The following is a 27491-nucleotide window of genomic DNA, read 5'->3' as shown; positions in this document are numbered from 1 at the left end:
CTTTAAAAGTTACACAAGTAAATCAGATTCACTACTCTGTAGTCATACTGAATTCTTTATTCGAAATCTTTATCCCAATTTGATTTCTATCTTATTTGCTAACTTTGGCTCTGAATTATTTGTTTCTCAAAATTAAATTCACCCTCAAGCATAAAAAGTTGTCAACTTCAATGTTAAATGCTATTCATGTTACTGCATAAATTGAATGTGTGCTAATTCAAAGTCAACAGTAAATACATAAGCAACAACAACAACAAAATTGCACCTTTGATAATAGTCAGAAGAATGGGCTTTAGGCTCTAAAAGCAATTTGAAAAGAGGAATCAAAAGCCTCTGATTTCAATGGGTAATTTCTAGAGTGTTATGCTGATTTAATATGATTATTTTACAGTGAAACCTTATACAATGGAATAACAGTGTTTTCACCTCTGGATTCGTTTCTTGTTTTAGTTATTTTGAAGTAGTTCCATTTTAAAGTATTCGGTTTCTACAAAAGAACCCAATGGTATTTAGATTAAAAAGCAACTTGTGTTCTAAACAATTCGCTTTCTTCTCTTTTATAAAAATCACTCCAACCTAGCACTTCTCTATTTCACATAGAAATCTCATGCATTCTCACCAGCTCTTCCTGTTCTTCTTTCTGACTAGAACGGACTTTCCATGCTCCAACCCAAGTCCCAGCAAAATTTTATTATTCCTTCCAGGCCTAGCCCAGATGTTTGTCTATGAGAGTTGTATCCCTCAGAATTAATTCCATCATCCTCTGTTCTCCCAAACCACCTAGGTATAAACTGTATAAGGGCAGAGGCCATGTCTGTTTTCTTCAAGACTGTATTCCCAACACCTAGCACAGTATCCGGCACACAATAGGGATTCACAATATGTTCGGTGAATGAATGAATGTGTTTCTATTACCTAGCACTATTTAATTATTTAAATGTCTTCCTCCCCAACAAGACTGTCAATCTCCTCTGTACTAAGGACCATGGTCTTGTCTATCTTATATCTCTCTGAGATGTGGAGAGGGCAAGGGCAGGGCCAGAAGAAGGTAGTTTTTATCTTGTTAAAACTCCAGTATCCATTCACTTACTCTCAAATCAGCCAGGATCACATCAGACTTCCTGTTTTGCTTTTATCTTCTCTTTAATCCAAAGCCTTTGACTGTGTGGACCACAACAAACTGTGGGAAATCCTTAAAGAGTTGGGAATACCAGACCACCTGACTTGCCTCCTGAGAAACCTGTATTCAGGTCAGGAAGCAACAGTTAGAACTGGACATGGAACAGACTGGTTCCAAATAGGAAAAGGAGTACGTCAAGGCTGTGTATTGTCACCCTGCTTATTTAACTTACATGCAAAGTGCATCATGAGAAATGCTGGGCTGGATGAAGCACAAGCTGGAATCGAGATTGCCAGGAGAAACACCAATAACCTCAAATATGCAAATGATACCACTCTTATGGCAGAAAACGAAGAACTAAAGAGCCTCTTAATGAAAGTGAAAGAGGAGAGTGAAAAGGTTGGCTTAAAGCTCAACATTCAGAAAACTAAGATCATGGCATCTGGTCCCATCACTTCATGGGAAATAGATGCGGAAACAATGGAAACAGGGACAGGCTTTATTTGGGGGGCTCCAAAATCACTGCAGATGGTGACTGCAGACCTGAAATTAAAAGACACTTGCTCCTTCGAAGAAAAGTTATGACCAACCTAGAAAGCATATTAAAAAGCAGAGACATTAATTTGCCAACAAAGGTTTGTCTTGTCAAAGCTTTGTTTTTTTCCAGTAGTCATGTATGGATGTGAGAGTTGGACTTTAAAGAAAGCTGAGCGTCAAAGAATTGATGCTTTTGAACTGAAGTGTTGGAGAAGACCCTTGAGAGTCCCTTGGACAGCAAAGAGATACAACCAGTCCATCCTAGAGGAAATCAGTCCTGAATATTCATTGGAAGGACTGATGCTGAAGCTGAAACTCCAATACTCTGGCCACCCGATGTGAAGAACTGACTAATTTGAAAAGACCCTGATGCTGGGAATAATTGAAGGTGGGAGGAGAAGGGGACAACAGAGGATGAGATGGTTGGATGGCATCACTGGCTCAATGGACATGAGTTTGAGTAAGCTCCGGGAGTTGGTGTTGGACAGGGAAGCCTGATGTGCTACAGTCCATGGGGTTGCAGAGTTGGATGTGACTGAGCGACTGAACTGAACTGAACTGAATCTAAACAAAGGGCTTTCCTGGTGGCTCAGTTGGTAAAGAATGTGTCTGCAATGCAGAGACCCAGGTTGGATCCCTGGGTTAGGAAGATTACCTGGAGAAGGGAATGGCAACCCACTCCAGGATTCTTGCCTGGAGAATTCCATGGACAGAAAAGCCTGGTGGGATACTGTCCATGGGATTGCAGAGTCAGACGTGATGGAGTGACTAACACTAATGCACACTTAATCCAAACAAAGCTTCTAATGGCGGAAGGAGAGCCCTAGAAGCTAAAGCTTATTCTCCTCCCCAACCCTAGGCCTGAGTTCAACTGACTGAGTCCAGATGTAGGGTCCCTTTGGCTTCGGTGTCTCCAAGTATAACACGAACTCCCTCCACTCCCTGGGTTCCTCCCACTGCCATTACCCTCCCCTACCCACTCTCCACCCTCTCCAACCTCCTCTTCCATTCCCCTACTGGAATGATCCCTCTAAAACTGGGTCACAACTTAAATGCTTAGAGAGTCAGGCTGGTAGAAAAAGGCCCAGGGAGTTAAAGGTGGAAACTAATTATTGCTTGAAGGAGTATAAACATTGTTCCTAGAACAGCTGATGTTTTGAGAAATTTTTTTAAGTTGTTGTTATTCAGTCTTTAAGTCACGTCTGACTCTTTGTGACCCCCATGGGTTGTAGCATGCCAGGCTTCTCTGTCCTCCACTATCTCCTGGAGTTTGCTCAAATTCATGTGCATTGAGTCAGGGATGCTATCTTACCATCTCATCCTACGCTGTCCTCTTTTTCTTTTGTCTTCAAGCCTTCCCAGCACCAGGGTCTTTTCCAATGATTCAGCTCTTTGCATCAGATGGCCAAAGTATTAGAGCTTCAGCATCAGTCCTTCCAATGAATATTCAGGGTTCATTTCTTTTAGAATTGACCGGTTTGATCACCTTGTAGTCCAGGGGCCTCTCGAGAGTCTTCTCCAGCACCACAATTTGAAAGCATCAATTCTTGGGCTCTCAGCCTTCTTTACGGTCTCTCACATCTGTATATGACTACTGGAAAAACCATAGCTTCGACTGCACAAACTTTCAGTGACAAAGTGATGTCTCTGCTTCTTAATGCACTGTCTAGGTTTGTCATAGCTTTCCTTTCAAGGAGCAAGTGTCTTTTAATCTCATAGCTGCAGTCACTGTCCGCAGTGGCTTTGGAGCCCAAGAAAATCAAATTTGTCATTGCTTCTACTTTTTCCCCTTCTATTTGCTATTTTTAAGTTAGGCAAGCCAATTAAAATATAGGCACAGGCCAAATATGGCTTGTGAGCCACTGGTTTTCTTCTCTGCCCTTCATCTTTGATGATCTGACCCTGATGCTCCCCATGGACCTTCTATTTCCTTACTTGAGAATCAAGACATGGACTAACTTTTGGGCCTACAATGTCTCCTGCCATTTTCCATGCACCTCCCTAGACCCCAGTCTAGATCATACCATGTGACTTGCCATTCCAGGGCCCCATGCCAAGCTTTGTAATGCTTTCATATCTCTGTATGTGCTGTTTCTATTTCTTTAGTCACTGAGCCAACCACTCTTTGTTGATCAGCCAACTCAGCCAATCCAGTATGTGCCGGTTGCTGGGGACATAACTGTAAGCACCACAGACAAATCTCCTGCCTTCATAGGCCTTACATTCAACCGGCAGAGGTAGATGTTACTCAAATAATCACATGAAGAAGTAAATTTAAAATGTGGTAAGTGTTAGGAATGAAGCCCTGAGAACATGTAACAGTGAAAGCTAGCCTGATTGGCCCTGGGGATTTGGAAAGGCTTCTCTGAAGCAATGACATTTTTCATAAGTCTGAAGGATAGATAGGAATTAGCTTCCCTGGTGGCTCAGGGGTAAAGAATCCTCCTGCCAGGCAGGAGCCACAGGTTTAATCCCTGGGTCGGGAAGATCTCCTGGAGAAGGAAATGGCAACCCACTCCAGTATTCTTGCCTGGGAAATCCTATGGACAGAGGAGCCTGGCGGGCTACAGCCCTTGGGGTCACAAAGAGTTGGACATGACTTAGCAACTAAATAACAACAACAACAAAAAGAGGCAGAGTCAGGGGAACTTGAGTGAGAGGAGGGAAGACTTATTTGGAGTTTAGGCAAAGGAACCAGAAAGTGTGTAATCTGGGGGAGGCCTTAGTCTGGCTTGTCTGAGGAACTGAAAAAGAGCTGGGTTGCCAAGCACAGGAACTGAGGAGAAGAATGGCATGAGATGAAGCAGGAAAGCCAGGCAGGGCTCACCATGCAGGCAGGGCTGGATCGGACATGGTGAGGGTTCTTGTCTTTATTCTAAGGACAATGGCAAGCCACTGACGAGGTTTAACTAAGGATGTTTGTATGCATGTGAGACAGACAGACAAACATGATCATATTTACATTCGGAAAACACTATGCTGGCTTCTGGGTAGAGAAATAGAGAAGAGGGGTAGGAGCAAAAGGAGAAGTTGGGGACCAGTTCAGAGGTTGCAGAAGTTCAAGTGAGGCATCATGGCACCTAAGATGGAGACACAGGTAGTGGAGACAGAGAAACACAGAGAGGCAATATTTATGAAATAAACAATAAAGAGGCTCAGGTATGGATTGCATAGGGTGGGCGTAGAGCAGTTAGGCAATAGAGAGAAGTTAAAGACGACTCCCAGATTTCTGGCTGGGTGGGGAGATGGGGGTGCTAGTCCCTAAGACAAGGAACTTGGGAGGAGAAGCAGGCTGGTGGTGAAAGCAACGGGGAGAAAGAGAGCTTAGCAATACACGTTTATGAAATGCCTGTTCTGTTCCAGCCTCTGTCTATATATAAAGACAGAAATAGTTTCTGCACACAAGAGGGACAGGCATAAAAAATTATTACAATCCAAATATTACACAGGCCTCATAACCCTGTGAACTCAAACAAAGCCATACGAACACTAATCATTCCAAGTTCCTGTTGTTCCCCCTATGAAGTTCCCTTCAAGTATCTTGGGGACACTTCTAGGGACTTTTCACAAGCGACTGTCAGACTAAGTATTGGGGCCAAGTTATTGGGCACATCAGCCCCACACTGACCCCCTTTGTCCCTGCCCACTGACCCCAGGAAGGGTGCCTGCTGTAGGAATGCTAAGAGCACCCCTGGACTAGAGTGAGGCCAACAAGCAGTCTGGCCCTGGAAGTGGATTCCTCCTTAAGCGTTGCTGGCACATGATGCTCTCAAGTGCTGGAGCAAGCCTGGGTCTAATTGAAGGAGTTAGTTTCTCAAGTCATCTGAGCCCTGAAGCAGCATTGCTAGTGCTGCAAATTTGAGTTCTACTGGGGACATGGTGAGTTTGATGGGTCTCTGGGTCATCGATAGGGGGATGTAACAAGAGGCAATTGGCTTCCGGATTTGCAACAAAGACGTTTGGGTTAGAGATCTAAATTCCAGATCATGGAGTAGGGATATTAGGCACAGGACCCAGCTCCGAATTCCCAACATTTAAAATGCCCTGCCCCCACTTCACCTGGCAACTTTCATCCAAATCCCACCTTCCCTCATTTATGTTGGCAGTTGGCCAGTCACTCCTTCCTGTGCATTCCAGCAGCCCCTGGTATAGTCCTCTATGATTAAGCACTTTTCACACTGCCTGATAACTCTTGATTTATATATTTGTCCTCTTCACTCTACAGTAAGCTCCTTGAGGGCATGGACTGTTATTCAGTGTCGGCCCTCATGCCATTTTCATCCACACAGGCAAAGACCAAAACTATGGGAAGGAAGATAAAGGAGATGTAGTGCATATATGCAATGGAATATTACTCAGCCGTTAAAAAGAATGAAATAATGCCATTTGCAGCAACATGGTGGACCTGGAGATTATCATACTGAGTGAATAAGTCAGACAGAGAAAGACAAACATCATATAATATCGCTCATATGCAGTCTTTAAAAATGACACAAATGAACTTATCTACAAAACAGAGAACTAGCTTATGGTTACTGGCAGTGGGCAGTGGGGGATAAGATTGTGAGTTTGGGATTGACATTACATACTGCTATGTTTAAAATAAAATGCCCTTCCATGAAAAAATAAAATCAGGTTAAAAAAAACTATGGGATAAGAATAGCCAGAATTGATTGAGGAGGTGGGAGAAGAGGATGTTGCTAGGTACAGTTTTATTGTGTCATTTCTATGAATTTATGCCATGAGTATATTGATATCAGTGCACAAAGATGTTCTGTAGGATGATGTTCATTGCAGTATCATTTGTAATACTGAAAAGCTGAAATCAACCTACATATCCATCAGAAGGTAACGAGAAGTACTTGGTGGAATAATATCCTACCATGAGAAATGAAGTAGATTTACATATACTGATAAGGGATATTTGAATAGAATATTTCATTTAAAAATAAGTCAAAAATTGTTCATATAGTATACTGCAGTTTGTGTTTAAAAGGACAGACTCACATACAGATGCCTAAAAATGTCTAGAAGTTTACATAAGCAACCACTGAATAGTGGATATATTTAGAAAAGCACAGTCAAGTGAATGGGCCAGGTTTTAAGGGGAATTTTACTTTTCACTCTATTCCTTTCTTATGGTTAGATTTTCCTTAAAACTAGAAGCATATTATTTTTATAATAAAATGTGCTGTTTATTTAACATTTGTAATCCTCTGGGCATTACTCTACTTTGTATAAATGTGCTCTTTGAGTCCTCAAACAGCCTTATGAAGTAGGTAGTAGGGGTATTTTTTGTTGTTGTTTGCCCTTTTGTTTTTGGCTGCATCAGAAGGTATGTGGGATCTTAGCTCTCCCCCTAGGAATCAAACCCATGCCTCCTGCAGTGGAAACACAGAATCTAACCGCTGGACCACCAGGGAAGTCGCAGGTGTAGTTTAACCCCATTTTATAAATGAAAAAAGGAAGCACAGAGATGCTAAATAATCAAAGCATATATTTTTAATAATTAAAAAATCTTAGGCAGGGAAGGGATAAATTGGAAGATTGGAACTGACATATACACACTACTATACACAAAATAGATAATAAGGACCTACTATATAGCACAAGGAACTCTACTCCATACTCCATACTCCGTAGGTGGCCTATATGGGAGAAGAATCTGAAAAAGAATGGATATATATATGTGCATAATGGATTCATTTTACTGTGTGCCCGAGACTAACACAACATTGTAAATCAAATATATTCCAATAAAACAATTTTAAATCTTAGAAAAATTTTAAATATTGAATTTTGGTCTCCCTTTCTCCTTCCATATCCTCCACATATTTGGCACCATAGATGTTTAAGCTTAAACAGATGGACAGAAGAGAAACTCTCCAGCCCAGGGAGAGCTGCAGAGTTCCAGGCTGGAGCCCTTCAACTCTTGGGAACTGACTGCAAAGCAGGGAAGGCAGACGGGGCCTGCAGATCCTCCATTCATGGATCAAGCACAAGTCAAGCAGCTATGTGCAAAAAAAAAAAGGTCCTTCCAGCCTCTCTGTTAGGGACTCACATGAAAGTGAAAACAAGCAATAAGGTACTCAATAAAATAGTAACAATGGCCACTATTGCTTATCAAGCACCTACTAATTGCCAGTTCCCGTGCTGAGTGCTTTACAAACACTATCTGTTTAATCCTAACAGCCCCAAGGTAGGTATTGTTATGACCCCTTGTTTATCAAAGAGGAGAAAGCAAGGCTGAGTAAGTTTAAGTAATGCGCTCAATCATCTGGCAGGTAAGCCAGATTTGGACCTAACTTCATCTGAATCACAATGCTCTCAATTAATCTTGCATTCTACACCATAGAAACTGAATGCAGGGAGGAAATAGGGTAGAAGAAACTTCTCTCTCCCACCTCCAAAACAAAGTCTAGCTACAGTCAGTGAAAATGAGACAGATTAGAGAACAGGCCTTTCAGATCCACAGCTAACATGAAACACCCAAAAATCTTCACTAGGCGCTAAATGGAATAACTATCCTGATTCTGCCTATAAACCCAGGAGGTTTACACTGTTATTTGTTAATGTTCACAACAACTCTGCAAGGTAGATGTCATCAACTCAACTTTAGAGAGGAAGAAACTAAGGCTCAGACAGGTTATAGTTTTACTAATGGTATACTGCAAGGACAAGGCATAGCTGGCTTTGAATTTGTCTGCCTCATTCCAAAGTCAGTTTCTTCACAAGGCCATGCTGTTAATACCTTCAGGTGAAGCTGGGGCACAGTATATCGTGGTCAACACAAAATGAAAATCCATACCTCCAGTCTTTCAGGACAGAAATTACTCTTCTCTGACCCCAGGGAAGACCCCACTCCACCCCAAACAGAAGGCTGTTGCTTCGCCTACTTGGTGAACACACTGCGGGGTCACAACATAACACCTCAGAGATAACCGTTTTTGTATCTCACTAGGAAGGTTCAAACTTCTCTTCAACCCCACCTTTAGACAAAGTAAGTAAAGGTCTGACAGCCTCCCAGAATGTTGAGTCTAGTCTAGAAGCCCACAGATACCAACCACTACCCAGCGCCTTCTCAGACACTTCTTTATCAAAGTTTTATTAGCCTCAGCTCAAGGTACCTCCAGCTGAGCATCTCATTACAGAGCAAGGACACGTCACACATTTGTACCACCACCACCCAAGCAGGAATTTCAAGGACAGCAGCAGAAATTAATCGCAAGGGAGCTATAAATCCTCTTCACCCCCTTTCCCCTCCTCCATACACTTGCTCTCTCTAATCATCTATTTTTTCACAGTCCACAAATGGATTACTCCCATACCTTAAACACATCTGTGACATTCTCATCTCTGTTCATGTATTCACACTTTCCTTTGCCTGGAATTCCTTCTCCCCTGGCTGAAATCTAACTTCCACTTTGAACTCTAATCCCACCTAATATTTACTTATCTTTGGGCATTTGTCACATTACATTCTTCATTACAATTATCCAAAAACATTCCTTTCTTTTTTCCTCCTCCTTGATTATAAACTATCTATGTGACCTCAAAGTACTGCCTAGACACTGGAGATAAATATGTGATAATTTATGGAGATTTGTGTTTTGTTCTCATTCCTGCTGGTGATTTATCTCCCTACCCCCAAGAAGGCAGCCAAGCCCTAATGTTCCCTAAGCTGAAGGCTTCTAAGTTTCAAATCTACAAATCAGCAGTTTTTAGGCTCCCAGAAGACAATTTCCAGAAATGCTTTTGGAAAGCGTGGGTTTATTAGGGGAACAGATCCAGAAGGAAAAGGGATGAGAGCAAATGCTTTGAATGAGAGAAGAAAAAAAAAAAATCTGTGGGGGGAAGGGTTAGAGAAGGTACCAAGTGTTAGAGTTTATGGAAAGTAAGGACCTAGCCTTCATCTGCATATAGCACCCCAGGATAAGGAGTAGGCTGTAGGAGACTGTCCACTATAATGCCTTGGCCTTGAGAGCTGTGGTAAGGGTCTATCTCTTTGAGCAAGTGTAGAAAGATGATTTACAGCAGGATTAGCACTCACATCAGAAGAAGCCACCCGAATGATGCAACCATCACAGATTAGAGCTGGCCTCTACCCCACTTTTTTTGTGAAAGAAACACAATCTGCAGAAAGCAGTACTATACGCAGAGAGTTAAAATGCTTCACCTTTCAGACGACTTCTCTGATCAACAACGGCTAAGTCTAAGAACCCACTATACTGGAAACGACAGGATACGACTTCTTGGACTCCCTGTTTCGGTCTGGGGCCCTTTTCCGGGCTGGATATTAGGTCCCTGATCTGAACCCTCCCTCTTAGTTTAACTCCTCCAATAGCCTTCAGTCTTTCCACTGACCAGTCCTTCCTCAATGGCCCCCTCCAAGTCTGGCCGCATCTCCACCCCTCAACCCTACGTCAGACTCTCCCTTAGTCGTTCCTTCTTCACTCTAATCTCCCTCGCGCCTCTCACCCTCGCCTTCTTCTGCCCAGTCAGCCCCAATTCCCTCTCCTTCCCCTCCCGCATCCCCCGGGAGGGTCTCCTTTCATTCTTCAGTAACCACTCCCCTCCCCACCCCGCGCCCGACCCACCGACTGAGTACAGGCACCCCCCCCTCCACAGCTCAGCCGTTGGAGGCGTGGCCCCGCGAGTAACAGGTCTCCCGCCCCACACTCCGCGGGCTCGCGCGCAGACAAAGACATTCCACAGCCCCCGCCCCCTCTGTGCGCTCGGCCAGAAGAGGGAGGAGACACGTGTCCCGCTAGCGCCGAGTCACGTGGAAAAGAAACGAACGGAGCCCGCGGCCTCCCGCGCACGCGCTCAAGTACCCGGCCTGGAGGGCTCGGAGGGAAAAGGGGAGAGAGGAGGCGACTTCTTCAGACTCCACGGCGGTGCGCAGGCGCCGTGGCCCGACCGGGGACTTTGTTCTCCGCGGAGAGACCCAAGGGCGGTGCCGGTGGCTGGCTGCGCACGCGCGCCGCCTCATTTCCGGTGCTCTCTTTTGCTGGGTCGCTCGGGTCGGCTTCGGTCGCTGTCGCTCCCGCTCTCCCACCCCCGCCAACCGCCGCTCGGGCCGCCGGCGCTCAGGCCTCTGCCGCTACCGCGTCGCTTCCTCGATCCCTTAATCGCACATCTTTCCCAATGCAGCGCCGGGACGACCCCGCCGCTCGCATGAGCCGGTCCTCGGGCCGCAGCGGCTCCATGGACCCCTCAGGTGCCCACCCCTCCGTGCGTCAGGCGCCCCCTCGGCAGCCACCGCTGCCTCACCGGTCCCGGGGAGGCGGAGGAGGGTCTCGCGGGGGCGCCCGGGCCTCGCCCGCCACGCAGCCGCCACCGCTGCTGCCGCCCTCGGCCACCGGTCCCGACGCGACAGTGGGCGGTCCAGCGCCGACCCCGCTGCTGCCCCCCTCAGCCACTGCCTCCGTCAAGATGGAGCCGGAGAACAAGTATCTGCCCGAACTCATGGCCGAGAAGGACTCTCTTGACCCGTCCTTCACTCACGCCATGCAGTTGCTGACGGCAGGTAAGCGGGCCTCTGGGGTCCCTCTGGGTCGCCCGGCCACCCAGGGGCATGGGTGGTAGCGGCTTTGTTCCTCTTGCTTCCCGTTCCCTGAGGACCTCGGCAATCGTGGACTCCTCTCATCTACATCTTCGGAAGCTTAAGATTCCACGTTCCCATCCCGGCCCAGAGTGCGAGGGAGAATTTCCAGACGGCAGTGGAGGCCCGGAGGGAACTTAGCCATCTCTTAGCGCAAAGATCTTGATGGATAAATGCCGCGTTCCCCGCCCCCTTGGCCGACCCTTCCTCCTCCCCTCTTGCAGCTGCCCTGCGCTCCGAGTGCTCAGATTCTTCCAGAAAGGAACCTTCATCTCCCCCTTCCCCCAAAGGGGAAGCTTGTTTGATCGCGGGTGGCTGTCGGCGCCTCAACTGAGTGTAGGAGGTGAAGACAGCCTGAGCCGGGAGGGACCGTGAGTGGGGCGGGGGGCGAGGTGAGATGGGATGAGACTGGGGTGCCCTGTCCAGCGCCGCGGCCGCAGGGGCCGGTCGGACTTAGCGGTAACTGGAGCTTGAGTTGCTTGGAGGCAGGAGCAACCTGTGGGAATCCGAGCTTGAGGTTTTCCGAATTATATTTCCGACCTCGGCAGATAAGATGGTCATTTCTGCCTAGCCAGACGTTTTGGATCCCTTTATTTTATAATGTGTGTTGTGCATTCAAGAAAGGGGAAAAAAATAAACCTAGAGACGGTGAAGGGGTGATAGAAGGAGGTTAAGGATGGTTTGCGTGGCATTCCCAATCAGATGGGGAAAAAAATTGACAGAAGTTTGCGTGGCCTCCTCCCCCGCTCTTCTCAGTAGTGAAACAGACGAGGAATAGTAGTCTTTGTTCTCTTGTCTGTAGACTAGCGCTCCTTTTTTGCGCAAAACTAGCCATCATCTAGTCGCTCTGATTTCTCCTGAAAACCGCCTATTTTGCCCTCTCTTCCTGTTAAAACGGTATAATGAGTGTCTTATGATACCTAAATTTTATAAGCAAATAAAAATTCAAAACCTTCCAACACTGAGTAGTTGGACTCTTTGGCAGGATTGAAATAATGGACAGGCCCTATATGAAAATATCTTTTTCCCTGCGTTTGTTCTCTGTCTCCCAACATTAGAGATCTTTACTTTTAAACAGTAAACAAAGCCCCAGACATTCAAGAATAACATTTAAATAAACTGCTTACGGTTTCAGCTCTGTGCTTTGCTCTTCTATAACACAGTCAGATTGTTTGAAACATTACTGTTCATTGTGTTCTTCTGGCAAACTCTTTGAGGGCAAGGAAAGCTTTTTAAATCTTATTGTCTTGCATATAGCAAATACCAGTTGTTTGAATCTGAAAGCAAGTACATGTAGGTTCAAGAACCTCAGACAATGGTAAAAGTTGACTGGGTTTTATTTTTATTTTCTTGCATCTTCAAACAGTCCAGATTAAATGTATAGAATAAAATAACAAACTTTAGAACTGTAAGGTGTTGACTTGGCTTTGAAATTCTAGCTCTTGACTAGTCATCTATTCTTGGGAAACTTTTTGAATCTCACTAAGCTCATCTGTAAAGTGGGGTGGTGAGTTGTGAGGATTAAATGTTGTATAAAAAGCTCTGGCACAGTTCCTTTTGACCTGTAATCATTAGCTAATAACTTGCCACCAGTTTTCTCCTAGTTGTAAATTCGTGGTACAGATTTAGGATGAAAACGCAAAAATTTTCTTGCTATTCTACGCACATCAGGTGTCCAGTGCTAGTCTAGTCTTTTAAGTAAAATACGATTTCTTAGAATAGCTATCAAAAACTCAATCCTTATAGTGAAGGTTTTAGTTGCTCAGTCATGTTCGACTCTTTTGTGACCCCATGGACAGTGGAGCTTACCAAGCTCCTCTGTCCATGGGATTCTCCAGGCTAGAATACTGGAGTGGGTTGCCATGCCCTCCTCCAGGGGAATCTTCCTTACCCAGGGATTGAACCCAGGTCTTCTGCATTGCAGGCAGATTCTTTACCATCTGAGCCACCAGGAAAGCCTGATCCTTAAATAAAATTTTCACCTCTCTCTTACTGCTTAACTTTTGTCACGAGAGAGCGTGCTTTAATTTTTTTTTAATTTGAGCTTTTTTCCCCCTCTCACTTTTTAAAAAACATATGTATTTTATTTATTTGACTGTGTCAGGTCTTAGTTTTCACCAATAAGCTTCATTCCTCTGTGGCATGTGGGATCTTAGATCCCAGGGCCAGGTATCAAACCTAGGTCCCCTGCATTGCAGGATGGATTCTTAACCACCGGACCACTGGAGAAGTCCAAAGCTTTTTTTATGTCTGTTTTCTTTAACCAGATTGAATTTTAATTGGAGAAAGGGGGTTGAGGTAATCACTGAGAGAACTGACTTGGGAAACGTGAATACTTCTCAGTATGGATGTGCTGTGCTTAGTGGTTCAGTCATGTCTGACTCTTTGCAACTCCATGGACTATAGCCCGCCAGGCTCCTCTGTCCATGGGGATTCTCCAGCAAGAATACTGGAGTGAGTTGCCACTAGGGATCTTCCCAACCCAGGGATCGAACCCAGATCTCCCAGATTGCAGGCAGATTTTCTGAGCCAGCAGGGAAGCCCGAAAATACTGGAGTGGGTAGCCTATCCCTTTTCCAGGGGAACTTCCAGACCCAGGAATTGAACCTGGGTTTCCTGCATTGCAGGCAGATTCTTTACCAGCTGAGCTACCCAGGAAGACTCTTTGCGTGGATAAATGTTGATATATGTTGGACCCAGCTTTTAAGGTTTTTTTAAGTTGAGTATAGTTAATTTATTTTAAGATATTTTTGAATGATCTGGAAAAGGGATTGTAGTAAAGTTGACCAATTGTGAGGAAATGAGGCTGAGAAGACAATAGTAGTTAAACTCTGTGATGAGGTTATGTGTAGGAAAAATATGACTAACACTATGCTGGATACTGGACACTGGTCTGAACACTTTACATCAACTATTAACCTAATTAAGAGGAAGTTACTCTTATTATTCTTGCCTTTATTTCTACATATGAGGAAACCAAGACAAGCAGATTAAATAATTTGCCTAAGATAACAAAATCAATAAATGGCATAAGGAAGATTTGAAGTCATTCTGAGTCTGGATCCTCACACCTAAACCTCTTTGCTCACCACTCCCTCATCCCTCACTATAGTGCCTGCAACAAATTGTACTCAAAAAAATTTGTGTGTGCTAAAATATTAAAAGAAAATCTGAACACATCATAGTCTAGCCAACAGATAGTGAAGGTGACAAGACCAAGACACAGAAGAAAGAGGAAACCCAGAGAGCATAGCACTTGGGACTGTGACTCCTCCAGGCAACTCTGCCCGTTTCCCAAGAGGTGCCGCAAGACCCAGACCACTCTTGCCTTCCCAGCCCTCCCTCTCCCTTTCACAGCTTAACCTTATTTTGTACTTATCAGCATCTGACGCACCATATGTTGTAGTTAATGTGTTTGCTTGTTGGCTACCCCCTCTTTATGACCAAAATGTCAGCTCTACCAGGGCAGGGATCTTTTGTCTGCTTTGTTCACGGCTGTGTCTTCTGTTCCTTTAAGAGTACTGCACAGAGTGGCCTCTTACTAAATAGTTGGTGAATGAATATTCATCTTCATTGCATGATGGAAAAATATCAACACAATTCTGAAGGATTTCAATTTTGAATATAGACTTCTATATTAGCCAAATTGATAATCAACTATGATGACAATTAAATGCATTTGCAAAAGTGCAAGGACTCTCAGGGTACCCATGCTTGTTTTCTGAAACAAATAATTTATCATATTATTTGTGTTAAATACTTATGTAATAAACATAAGATGTTTTTATGTATATCAGTGTTCTTTTTCCACTTTTTCTAACTGGGAAAATACAAGTCAGTATAAATGACTCAGAAATAAGTAAACATTTTGAATAGAGTAACAATCCCCGGATGATCTTGAAAGGATACTCAGCAGTTCATTCTCCAAAATCACTCAGTGCGGGGACTTCCCTGGTGGTCCAGTGGTTAAAACTCTACGCTTCCACTGCCCAGGGCATGGGTTTGATCTTTGGTTAGGAAACAGATCCTGCATGCAGCATGGCAAGGCCAAAAAAAACATGTCAGTTCAGAATATTTTCCAACAAAAACCTATTGAAATTTCAAAATAGTTAATTTCTGTGTTTTATTTACAATGTGCTATAGAAATAAATCTTTTTTGATGTATTTAAATACATCTAAGTCATGTCTAATTCTTTGTGATCCCATGGACTGCAGTCAGCCAGACTTCCCTATCCTTCACTATCTCTGGAGTTTACTCAAACTCACATCCATTGAGTTGGTGTGGCTATCCAACCATCTCATCCTCTGTCACCCCCTTCACCTGCCCTCAGTCTTTCCCAGCATCAGGAATTTTTCCAGTGAGTCAGCTCTTTACATCAGGTGGTCAAATATTGGAGCTTCACCGTCAGTCCTTCCAATGAATTCAGGGTTGATTTCCTTTAGGATTGACTGATATAATCTCCTTGCATTCCAAGAGGCTCTCAACTGTCTTCTCCAGCGCCATAATTTGAAAGCATCAGTTCTTTGACACTCAGCCTTTTTTATGGTCCAACTCTCAGATCTGTACATGACAACTGGAAAAACTGTAGCTATGATTGTACAGACCTCTAGCAAGACCTATTAAACCCAAGAAGTGGAATTGCAGGGGAACTATAGACCAAATAATGGCAGTCTATATCCACAGTTTCTTCATGTATGTGAATTCAACCAACAGTGAATCAGAAATATTCAGGGGTAGGGGGATTCCAAAATTTCCAAAAAACAAAACTTGAATTGGTTTGCAGTGGTTTACCTTGGAACTATTTACACTGTATTAGACGTTATAAGTAATCTAGAGATGATTTGAAGTACACAAGAGGATGTGTGTAGGTTATGTACAAGTACTATGTCATTTTATATAAGGTACTTGAAATCCTCTTATTTTAGTATGGGGGTATGGTCCTGGGACCAGTCTTCTTGGGACAGTGAGGGATGTCTTTGTAGGTATGAATATAAATACTAGGGAAAAAAGAGGCAGCATTTACCATTTGCAACAACTTCATGGTTGTTTATCTAGGAAAGTAGGAATGTATTGGGAATATGCTCAAACTTTTGTTCATGAATGCCTCAGTAATAAAATGGTGTACCTTATTTCATCATTGATTGGATACTGAGAAGTTTTCAAAATAAAATACTTACACAGCAGTGAAAATGAAAACTATAGCTGAATGCCACAACATGGAGAGATCTTAGAAATCTAATGTTATATGAAAAGGTCAGTCCCATAAGACTTTATCTATGTGGTACAATATTGTTTTTATGGAACATGTAATACCAATAGTTAACTAAAATATTGTTAGCATGCATAAATTTCAGATAAAGCAGTTTTTAACAAAACTTAACATGTGTTGACCATACGACTCAGCAATTATATTTGTGGGCATTTATCCCAGAAAAATTAGAACTCGCATTCATAGGAAACTTGTACATGAATGTTCATAATAGCCGAAAACTGGATATAAGCCATATGTATCCAGTTGATGAATAGTTTCGCTGTGGTACATCCATACCATGAAATACTACTCAACAGTAAAAAAAAAGAAATGAACTATTAATAAATGCAACAACTTAAGATATCTCAAGAAATTGAGGGGGAGGGGATCAGGCCTTGCAGCTTGTAAGAACTTGATTCCCTGACCGGGGATTGAACCCCAGCCCTGGTGGATAAGCACCAAGCTCTAACCACTGGGCAGTCAAGGAATTCCCTCAAGAGAATTATGCTGAATTAAGAAGCCAACCTCAAAAGATTACATACTGTATAATTCCATTAATTTAACATTCTTGAAAAGACAAAATAATTGAGCTGGAGAACATCAGTGATTGCCAGTTGTGAAGGAGAGAGGAAGGGCAGTGACCGTGCCTATAAAAGGGCAGCATGAGGGATCTTTGTGTTCTGTGCTGTACTGGAATCAGTCTGTACCGACACTGGTTGTGGTCGCATGAATCTGATTAGAGCATAGAGCTCTAATTCATAGAGCTAAGCACACACGCGTGCGCGCACACACATGTGCATGCAAAACTAGTGGCATCCAAATAAAGTCAGTAGATTGTATTTGCATGTTTTGGTTATGATATTGTATTATAGACATGCAAAATGTTATCATAGAGAATAGTGGGTAAAGGATATAGGCGATCTCTTATTTCTTAAAACTGCATGTAAATCTACAATTATCTTAAGATAAAGTGGTTTGTTTTGTTTTTAAAAGGAAAAAAAGCCCTAAACTGTAAGTTGTACCCTGAGAAAGAGATTTGGGAGACCATGGTCAATAGGCCTGATAAGAGTTTGCCATTATCTTGAAATATGGGAATTACTGCAAGGAGATCCAACCAGGCCATTCTGAAGATCAACCCTGGGATTTCTTTGGAAGGAATGATGCTAAAGCTGAAACTCCAGTACTTTGGCCACCTCATGCGAAGAGTTGACTCATTGGAAAAGACTCTGATGCTGGGAGGGATTGGGGGCAGGAGAAGAAGGGGACAACAGAGGATGAGATGGCTGGATGGCATCACTGACTCGATGAACGCGAGTCTGAGTGAACTCTGGGAGTTGGTGATGGACAGGGAGGCCTGGCGTGCTGCGATTCATGGGGTCGCAAAGAGTCGGACACGACTGAGCGACTGAACTGAACTAACTTGGGCTTTGAAGGATTTTTTTTTGAGCCAGTACCCGCCCTTAGTCAAGATTGTATGTGAAATACTGTGTCTGTTTTTCTGGGGAGTTAGTCTGTAAGGGCTCATGACCCTAAATAAAATTTAAAATGTATAGCTCTGTGTTCTTGCTTTACATAATAAGTAATTTGAAAAATGAATGGAGTGGCTTTATACAAAGTTAATAAACTTACTGGACTTGTGAATCCAAAAGGATTTACCAACAGACAAGATACAGGGCAGAGAACTATAAACTTGGGAATGGTAAAGTTATATGAATTGTTAAGGGAAGTTGGGAGTGTTAATGGTATATTTCTTTAATTTGATATAGTTTATAGATGCCTGTTGTCTATTAGGCATTGTATGATAAATGGCAGATAGTTCAGTGATGAAGGGGTCCAGAAATGGATAATAGCAGGGGAAGGAGTGCTGTTGTTAGATGTTTGAACTAAATACATTAATATTCTGGAGGACGGCGTGACACCTGACCTTTTGGAGCAGATACCCTATGAATCTTGCCCTTCTAGAAGCACTATCTCTAGATGCCTTAGTCAGAAAACCATGACTGTCTTGCTCCTTATGTAGCATTTATTAAATGTTCAGTTAATGGATTGTACATGACAGTCATTTTTAGTTAAGCCAGGCCAGTTGATAAAATCTGTATATAATTTTTTCAAACTTCTCTAGTATTAATATTTTTCTGTTCATAAAATCTTTTTTCTGTTTTTTTAAAAAATCTTCCTTTTTAAAAGTAAGAAGCAAGACTGAGGTTTAACAATTTGCCCCAAGGTCACACAGCAAGCATGTACCAGAGTTGGGACTCACACCCAGTTCTGTTTAGCTTCAAAACTCAGGTTTTCCTCTCAGACATATATTTAAGAAGCAGTTCTCATCCTTTGGCTTCCCTGGTGGCTCAGACGGTAAAGCATCTGCCTGCAATGCGGGAGACCCAGGTTTGATGCCTGGGTTGGGAGGATCCCCTGGAGAAGCAAATGGCAATCCACTCCAGGACTATTGCCTGGAAAATCCCATGGACAGAGGAGCCTGGTAGGCTACAGGCCATGGGGTTGCAAAGAGTCGGACACAACTGAGCAACTTCACTTTCTTTCACTTTCTTTCTCATCCTTTGGCACTTACAATACGGTTGTGATAAGGCCTACCAAAAAAAGAAAGATTAAGTTATAGTAGAAGAAATGCCACAAGACTGGTTGAATTTGCTAACTGACATACAGAATAACCTGGGTTTAAATACCTGCTCTGTCATTAATTTTGTGATGTTGGACAGTATTTCTGCACCTGTTAAGTGAGGATAATTTTCATTATAAAGACAAAGGGAAACCCGAAAGGGTAAGATAATGATTATTGTCAGCATCTGACTCTGAACCAGATGGGTCACCTCTCTTGTGTTGTTTACAGGATACTTTTTCTTTCTTTGACTGTTGGGACATCCAAGGTCTCCAGAGACCCAAGCAAAGATCTTTTAAAGGAGTCAGTTTCACAAAGATTGTCTAGAAGTACTTTTGCCTGCGGGTAAGGCATTTTTAGGAAGCTTCACCTTATTTTTTTTTTTTCCTTCCTTTTACAGCCTGCTTGTTAACTCTCCACAAGAAGTGAGGCCAAGGAGAGAAATTGAAAAAAAGATCAGGCAGCTGAACATCTGAGGTGTCGATAGAGCGATTTTGTGGCATTTAGGTGGATGACAGTGTCTGAGGGTATAAGTTGAACTTCCTGAAACTTTAAAAAATTAGCTCTTTTTTCACTTAAATAAAGTGTGCCCCTCTCTCCCTATTGAGAGGCAATAATAAAAGCATGAGGTTTGAAGTTAGAGAAAGCCTGGGTTTTAATCCTTATTTGGGTACTACTTCAACAGCTTTCTGACTTAGAGATTTAACTTCTCTGAGTTTGTTTCTTCAGTTGTAAAATAGGGATAGTACCAACTGCTTCACCCAGTAATGTTTGAGTATAAATGGGGTCATATTTGTATAGAATTTGATGTATTGTAGGCACTGAATAAAGGATTGGTCCTTCCCCTTCCAAAAGTGGAAGGTGACCCTCTTTGAAGGCTCAAGTTGCTTCTTTTGCTTTCTAGGCTAACCCTGTGATTGATTTATCTTTTCAGTCCTGTTTTATTTAAACCATTGTTCTCTGAATTCTCTAAAAAATGCTTTAACATTATTTTTTAAATTGTAAGGTAAGTGGACAAGGGGATCCTAATTAAATCTACTTCGTTCAAAACATAGCAGAAGGATCTGTGTTTTAAATTTTTGCTTATTTATTATTTTTATTTGTTTGTGCCAGGTCTTATTTGGGGTGTGTGGGATCTAGTTGCCCGACCAGGGATCAAACCCCAGGCCCCCTGCATTGGGAGCAGAGAGTCTTATTTAAACACTGGACCACCAGGGAAGTCCTAGATGCATGTTTTAAAAAGGCCTAATATTCACAGGGCACATTTCACTGATATTAAACCCTTCTACTGGGTTCAGTTTTTGCAGCCCTGCTTCCTGTGGGAATACAGATTAACAGATTTCAAGTCTTAGCTTCTTGTTCTGACCAATTAAAGTTTCTGGAAAGTGATACAAAGTACAGCTGAAGGGCCTAACTAGATGGCAGCAATTAGAACACACAGAGACATAGATGAGATGACGTATATAACTTGTTCCACATTTTTAGAAGCTCCTCTGATTTGAAATGTGGCATCTTTGTTCCTGTAGGACATTTGAAGATTTTAAGTACCCAGTTTACCAGCCCAGAAGCTCTAGAAGAAGTGTGTTCAGAGATGGTAGCTCAAAACCAGTGACTGCAAAGTTAATATTAGCAGTAAGTGGGAAGGGATGGAGGTCAGGATACACAGGCAGTGAAACAGTAAACAAGTAGGGTGTTGAATGAAGCGTTTAGTCTGTTGATTGTAAGGTCACATTTGCTTTCTACTCCCAAGTAATGAAAAATAGGAGTGCAAAGAGCACTGTCATTTATGGTTCTTATAAGTGTATAACATCTCAGTTTAGGCTTTTTAATAAACAGAGAAGCCTTCAGTTTGGAATTCTGAACTCTGTGAGTCTCAGTAACTTTCCTTCATCTGTGTATATCATAGCTAGATTTAGTCTAAACAGTTATTTTTAAAGTTTGTTAAAGGTTTAGATTTGCAGAATGTGTTTAAAGTATTATGTCTTTATATACTAAGGTATATAAAGGTCCACCAGGCTCCTCTGTCCATGGAACTCTCCAGGCAAGAATACTGGAGGGGATTGCCATTTTCTTCTCCGAAGGATCTTCCCGACTCAGGGATCAAACCTGGGTTTCCCACATTTGAGGCGGATTCTTTACCATCTGAGCCACAAGGGAAGCCCATATATTGAACTAGTGGTTTTCGAAGTGTGAACCTTAGGGCAGCAATATCAGCATCACCTGGTCACAGTTTTAAATGCAGATTCCTAACACAATCCTAAATGCAATCCCAGACTGGGATTGGGTCCCAGCAGTCTAGTTGAACTAGCTGTCAAGATGATTCTGCTGCATACTGAAGTTTGAGAACCCTTATCTTTATTTTTATTTTTTGGGGGGCTCCCAAATCACTGCAGATGGTGATTGCAGCCATGAAATTAAAAGACGCTTACTCCTTTGAAGGAAAGTGTCCAACTGAAAAGCAGAGACGTTACTTTGCCAACAAAGGTCCCTCTAGTCAAGGCTATGTTTTTTCCAGTGGTCATGCATGGATGTGAGAGTTGGACTGTGAAGAAAGCTGAGTGCCGAAGAATTGATGCTTTTGAACTGTGGTGTTGGAGAAGACTCTTGAGAGTCCCTTGCACTGCAGGGAGATCCAACCAGTCCATCCTAAAGGAGACCAGTCCTGGGTGTTCATTGGAAAGACTGATGCTGAAGCTGAAACTCCCAATACTTTGGCCACCTCATGCAAAGAGTTGACTCATTGGAAAAGACTCTAATGCTGGGAGGAATTGGGGGCAGGAGGAGAAGGGGACAACAGAGGTTGAGATGGTTGGATGGCGTCACCGACTCAATGGACATGAGTTTGAGTGAACTCCGGGAGTTGGTGATGGACAGGGAGGCCTGGCATGCTGTGATTCTTGGGGTTGCAAAGAGTCGGACACGACTGAGCGACTGAACTGAACTGAACTATCTTTAAATTACAGAAGATAGGGACTTCCTTGTTGGCCCAGTGGTTAAGACTCCATGTTGCCAGTGCAGAGGGCACAGATTTGATCCCTGCTTGGGGAACTAAGATCCCACATGCCCCTTGGCATGGCCAAAAATTTTTTTAAAATATGAAAGTTAGAAACACTGGAAATGTTGTATAAGGAGAACATTGTGTTAGAGTATTCCACTGATTTTAGGGCATATAAAAATTTGTTTTATTCTCAGTGGACCATAGTATAATGTTTTAGTTGCTAGTATTCATTGCCTCCATACTCTGCCCCATTTCTGTTAGTACTCCTTTTGTAGCTGTTAACTATTCTTCATTGCCAGCTTCGTATACTGGTACCCCTTGTATGTAGACATAGTGGAGATTGGGACCATGTCTAACTGGTTGTGTGGTTTCTCCTATACTTTACAGGGCCAAGTGCCTGGTGCTTAGTGATCATGGTGCTTAGTGATCATACCTATATCTGTCCCTTCGTGTGCCTCACCATAGGAAGCGCTCAGACACTTGGAATCACTGAATGAATGAATGGAGTTTCCTAATGATAGGAATCGTTTGGGATACTAAGGTTCTAGCTGATGAAACTGTCTTAACCTGTGAATTGAAATTACCTTGGTGCATTTTTTCCTTTAGGACACTGAGTGAATTTGGGCTAGAGAGTGTTAAGTAGATATTAAAACACTTCTAAGAAATGTGCTTTTAGGACTTTACTGGTGGTCCAGTGGTGAAGACTCTGGACTTCTGCAGGGGACAGAACTAAGATGAGGGCAGAACTAAGATCCTGCATGGCCAAAAGGAAAAGCAGAAAGAAATGGGCTTTAATTAGCATATTTGCATATTTTATTTTATTTATTTGGCTGTGCCAGGTCTTAGTTGTGGCATACAGCATCTTTTTAATTGCCACATGCAAGATCTAGTTCCCTGACCAGGAATCAAACTCAGGCCCCACTGCATTGGGAGAAAGGAGTCCCAGCCACTGGAACACCAAGGCAGTCCCTCCATGTTACTTTATTCTGTCTTCATAGCAACCTCTTGAGGTAGATACTGCGTCCATTTTACAAATAAGGACATCAAAGTTCAGAGCAGTTAAACTTTTCAGAGTTCACACAACTAGTGAGTGGCAGAGTAAAACCCAGGTCTTTCAGACTTTGAAGGACTGCTACTATCCAAAGCACTACTGTTACAAAATTTTAATAGGACTCTCAGTTGTGTGTTTAAATTAACTTTGTCTCTTCATTAAGATACAGCTTTGGGGACTTACTTAGTGGTCTAGTGGTTAAGAATCCACCTGCCAATGCAGGGGACATGGGTTTGATCCCGCCAGGAAAATTCCACTTGCCTCAGGGCAACTAAGCCCGTGCACCACAACTGCTGAGCGCCCTCACCTTGGGGTTGTGCTCCACAGCAAGAGAAGCCACCACAATGAGAAGTAGAAGCACTGCAGCTGGAGAGTAGCCCCCGCTCACCACAGCTGGAGAAAGCCCAAGTGCAGCAACAAAGATCCAATGCAGCCAAAATACATAAGTAGAATAATAATAATAAAGATATGGCTTTGTACTTTTTCCTGATGCAGGTTTTAATTTTTTCCAGTTTGTTTATCCCCGTTTCCTCATCTCACTCCTGTCTAAAGAACACTGGACTGTCTCTGTAGAGGTTTCTGCTGAAAGTAGAAGAGCAAACTGCCCTTACTAGAAGGAGGCTTTGAGACTTCCCTGGTAGTCCAGTGGTTAAGACTCCAGACTTCCAATGCAGGGGATGAGGGTTCAATCCCTGGTCAGGGAACTAAGATCCCACATATGGCAAAGCAGCTAAGCCTGCAAGCCAAAACAAGAGAGAGTCATGTGCAGTGAAGGATCCCACATAACTCAGAGATCATCCCACATGCCACAACTGAGAGCCAGCATAGCCAAATAAAAAGAAGCAGGCTTTTGGTTTCCTAGTCAACTTCATCTAGCTTTGGTGCTGTCTTTATTTGAAATTAAGGCACTAGTCATCTGAACTATTCATTAATATTTGGTCTCATTACACAGTATTCCCTCTTACTGCTTTAAGTAGACTCAGAATTTTGCCTTTATTTAAAAGAACAAACCTAAATTAAATTTCTGTTTGTCCTATTCAGAAATTGAGAAGATTCAGAAAGGGGATTCAAAAAAGGACGATGAGGAGAATTACTTGGATTTATTTTCTCACAAGAACATGAAGCTGAAGGAGAGGGTTCTGATACCTGTCAAGCAGTATCCCAAGGTAAGGGAAAGAGTGCCTCATTTCTTTGAGTTGGCTTCGTAGTATGAGAATGTGTAGTATGTGGTGTGTCTTGTAGCACCAGCTGTAACAAAAGATTTGCAGAGGTTGTGGGCCTGGTGAAGGTTCTGTCCCATGCTTATAATGACTGTATCCAGCAGGCAAGACACACAGGCCTGCAACTAAGAGCATAGCTACAGCCAGGAAGGAAATGCGACCATCTTTTTATTATCAAAAAAGGAATTTCCTTCTCAAATGTTTGTTTAGCTTCAAGCTTAAAGGAAAAAAATTGAACCCTAATTGTTCTTTGTCGAAAGATTGAGCTGAAGTTTAAATAAAAGAAATACAACACAAATCCTTGTGACACAATGAATAAGTTAATTTTATTTCTTACTCAAAGTTTTTTTGCTCTTGTTTGTTTTTGATTTGGGGTATACTGCTTGTGGTATCTTAGTTCCCTGACCAGGAATGGAACCTGTGACCCTTGCAGTGGAAGCACATGGTTTTAACCAGTGAACCTCAAGGGAATTCCCAAAGTTTCACTTTTAAATAAATGGTTTCTACTACTACTCCTTTTAAAAAAACAAACTAGTTTTAGTCAGACCAGTACTACCAAAGGGGGGTAACGTATGTCTGTTCTGTTCTAAAGTAACTGCCTTAAAAACGTTTATGTATGTTAAATTACAAAGAGTTGTGGAGTGATAATTTGGAAAGAACATCATACTACATCAGGAATTCAAGTTCCAGAACTGCCGCTTTGCAGTTTTGTGCCATGCCATGCTCAGTTGCTCACTCATGTCCAACTCATTGTGACTGTAGCCTGCCAGGCTCCTCTGTCCCTGGGGTTTTCCAGGCAAGAATACAGAAATAGGTTGCCGTTTTCTCCTCCAGGGGGTCTTTGCAACCCAGAGATTGAACCAGCATCTCCTGCATTGGCAGATGGATTCTTTACCACTGAGCCACCCAGGAAGCCTCTTTCCAGTTGTATAACCTTTGGCTAATCAATTTTATCAGTACCACTTCAGTATATCCTTCAGTAAAATGGGAGTGGTTAGTACTCTACTTCCTTTACAGGAAGTATTGAAGATAAATAATACATATAGAAATATTTTATAGGAACATACACATTTAGAAATCTGTCTTTATTTTCTATCAGTTCAATTTTGTGGGAAAGATCCTTGGACCACAAGGAAATACAATCAAAAGACTGCAAGAAGAGACTGGTGCAAAGATTTCTGTGTTGGGAAAAGGCTCAATGAGAGACAAAGCCAAGGTAAGCTCACATTAATGAGGCAAGAAGACACCCGAATGCCTTCCAGTAACCTAGAGTCCAGTATGGATACCTATGGAAGCTAGTTCTTACGTGTGTACTGAAAGTGATTCCCTTAAATTCGCATTGGATGTGAGAGATTATAGACCAGTTAATTTACTTTGGCAACCCAAGAAGAACCTTGGTATGCCCTGGTGATTGTTTTCTTTCTGACTTGACTGTGTAGTAATGGAAATAGCAGTAGCAGCTTTGGCCTTTAGTAAGCTTATCTAGGAAAACTTGGAAGGGGAGGCTGAATGTACTGAAACTTACCCAGCTAAAGACACTAAATGTGAAGAGCATTCTGTTTCCAGTTGGTGTGGGAAAATGTGAGCAATAGTGTTGTGAGTGCAGGTGAGTTTGAGGATTAGTTGGCTGGTTTGTTTTATAGCCAGCTGGAATGTGAGGCATGCTAAAGGAAGATGTCACAGAAGGAACCATGAGAAATCCTGACAATAGAATCCAGAGCTTATTTTTCCCCAGGCCATAGCCCCGTATTCTTTATACTCTCTCTAAGTGTGGAGAAACTTCCCACCAAAATAAAATAGTCTTAGCTTTCTAGAATCAGCTTTTTAGATGGGATATAACCTGCTCCAGCCTAAAAACTTAACTCTTTCAGGCCTCCTTGTATGCAGCCTGATTGATGAGCATTTAGGGCTGAAGTATAATACTCTGTTTAATGAGGTGTACATGAGATTTTCTTCTATTGTGACTTTTTTCCTTCTCTATACAAGCAGATCAGAAGAGCTGGTGATTAACAGCTCTACCTGGGGTTTATTAATAAAAGCAAATGCTTGGCAATTAATGAATGAGTGGATGGATGCTTGGCAAACAGCCGTTATCCGAATGGAGACTGGAATTACATTTGTCTCTTCTGTGCCTTCTAATATGAGCTCCAATGAACACACCAGCAATTCAGAACAACAGCTTTTAGCAGCAGACCAATCGCAGGTTTAGCAGACTGTGTAAATTACTGTACTCCAGAGTTTACTTTTTTCTTACACTTTACTGGGTTTTTCTGAGGTGTTGGAGTCATTTCTTACTGTCCCTTTGGCCTAATGGTAAAGGTGTCATTTTCTACATAGTCCAAGTGATAATGTTGTTTCTGTGCATTTTTTCACAGGAGGAAGAGTTGCGCAAAGGTGGAGACCCCAAATATGCCCACTTGAATATGGATCTGCATGTCTTCATTGAAGTCTTTGGACCCCCATGTGAGGCTTATGCTCTTATGGCCCATGCTATGGAGGAAGTCAAGAAGTTTCTAGTACCAGTAAGGAAATCCATATCCTGTATCATTTGAGCAAGAGAAAACTAGGATCTTGTGCTTATTGCTAAGGCAGGGGTTCTTAACCAGGGTCTCTGCATAACCTGAAATTGCATATCCAATTCTGCATTTATGTTCATTTTTCTGAGGTAGTCCATTACTTGCACCTAGTTCTCAAACCACTGTGCCCCGAGGCCACTCTACCAGTCCTAGTTTTAATGTGATTTTAGTTGTATGCCAGTATCTTTTGTCAATATCTTGGATCCACAGTATGTCTTGGCATTCCAACATTTGGTTAACAAAGATTTAACAAGGTCTTCAATAAATTAAGTATTTTGGTGCTAGTATGGAACCAGGAGGTTATGACAGGAAAATGGTGAAGGTGGTTGTAACCCCCCTGCAGTTAAGGGGTTATAGTATAGACTCCTGAGAGTCTAGATGATGATAACAGTATCATCTAGTCTGATGATGTGTTATCTGGCCTCCAGTGTTAATGGGTTAAATTCTGACCTGAGTGCATTCAAGACTCTGTCCTGGAGGAGTTTACTCAAGTAGAGTTGATTTGAAGGAGGC

The 27491-nt window shown here is 42.6% G+C and overlaps 1 protein-coding gene and 1 long non-coding RNA gene across 6 annotated transcripts in view; one reads left to right on the top strand and one right to left on the bottom strand.

Annotated features, from left to right (window-relative positions):
• LOC138434302 (uncharacterized) overlaps positions 1-9943 on the bottom strand; it is a 49194-nt gene extending 39251 nt beyond the window's left edge. For 3 of the 4 annotated variants that reach the window (XR_011254733.1, XR_011254731.1, XR_011254734.1), the window contains exon 1: positions 9834-9943. This is a non-coding gene — a long non-coding RNA (uncharacterized lncRNA). Of the gene's footprint in view, positions 1-7257; positions 7323-9833 lie in introns of all 4 variants that reach the window. The other variant, XR_011254732.1, reaches the window with a different exon arrangement.
• Positions 9944-10317: 374 nt separating this feature from the next.
• Positions 10318-27491, top strand: part of KHDRBS1 (KH RNA binding domain containing, signal transduction associated 1) — a 35820-nt gene continuing 18646 nt past the window's right edge. Inside the window, exons 1-4 of one of the 2 annotated variants that reach the window (XM_069578757.1) lie at positions 10318-11186; positions 24224-24348; positions 25502-25618; positions 26778-26924. In XM_069578757.1, coding sequence (XP_069434858.1) covers positions 10805-11186; positions 24224-24348; positions 25502-25618; positions 26778-26924 — 771 coding nt within the window. In that variant the 5' untranslated portion in view covers positions 10318-10804. The remainder of the gene's footprint in view (positions 11187-24223; positions 24349-25501; positions 25619-26777; positions 26925-27491) is intronic. The other variant, XR_011254730.1, reaches the window with a different exon arrangement.

Source organism: Ovis canadensis, chromosome 2 (genome assembly GCF_042477335.2).
Source record: "Ovis canadensis isolate MfBH-ARS-UI-01 breed Bighorn chromosome 2, ARS-UI_OviCan_v2, whole genome shotgun sequence".
NCBI lineage: Eukaryota > Metazoa > Chordata > Mammalia > Artiodactyla > Bovidae > Ovis > Ovis canadensis.
This window is presented reverse-complemented; position numbering and strand designations above follow the sequence as displayed.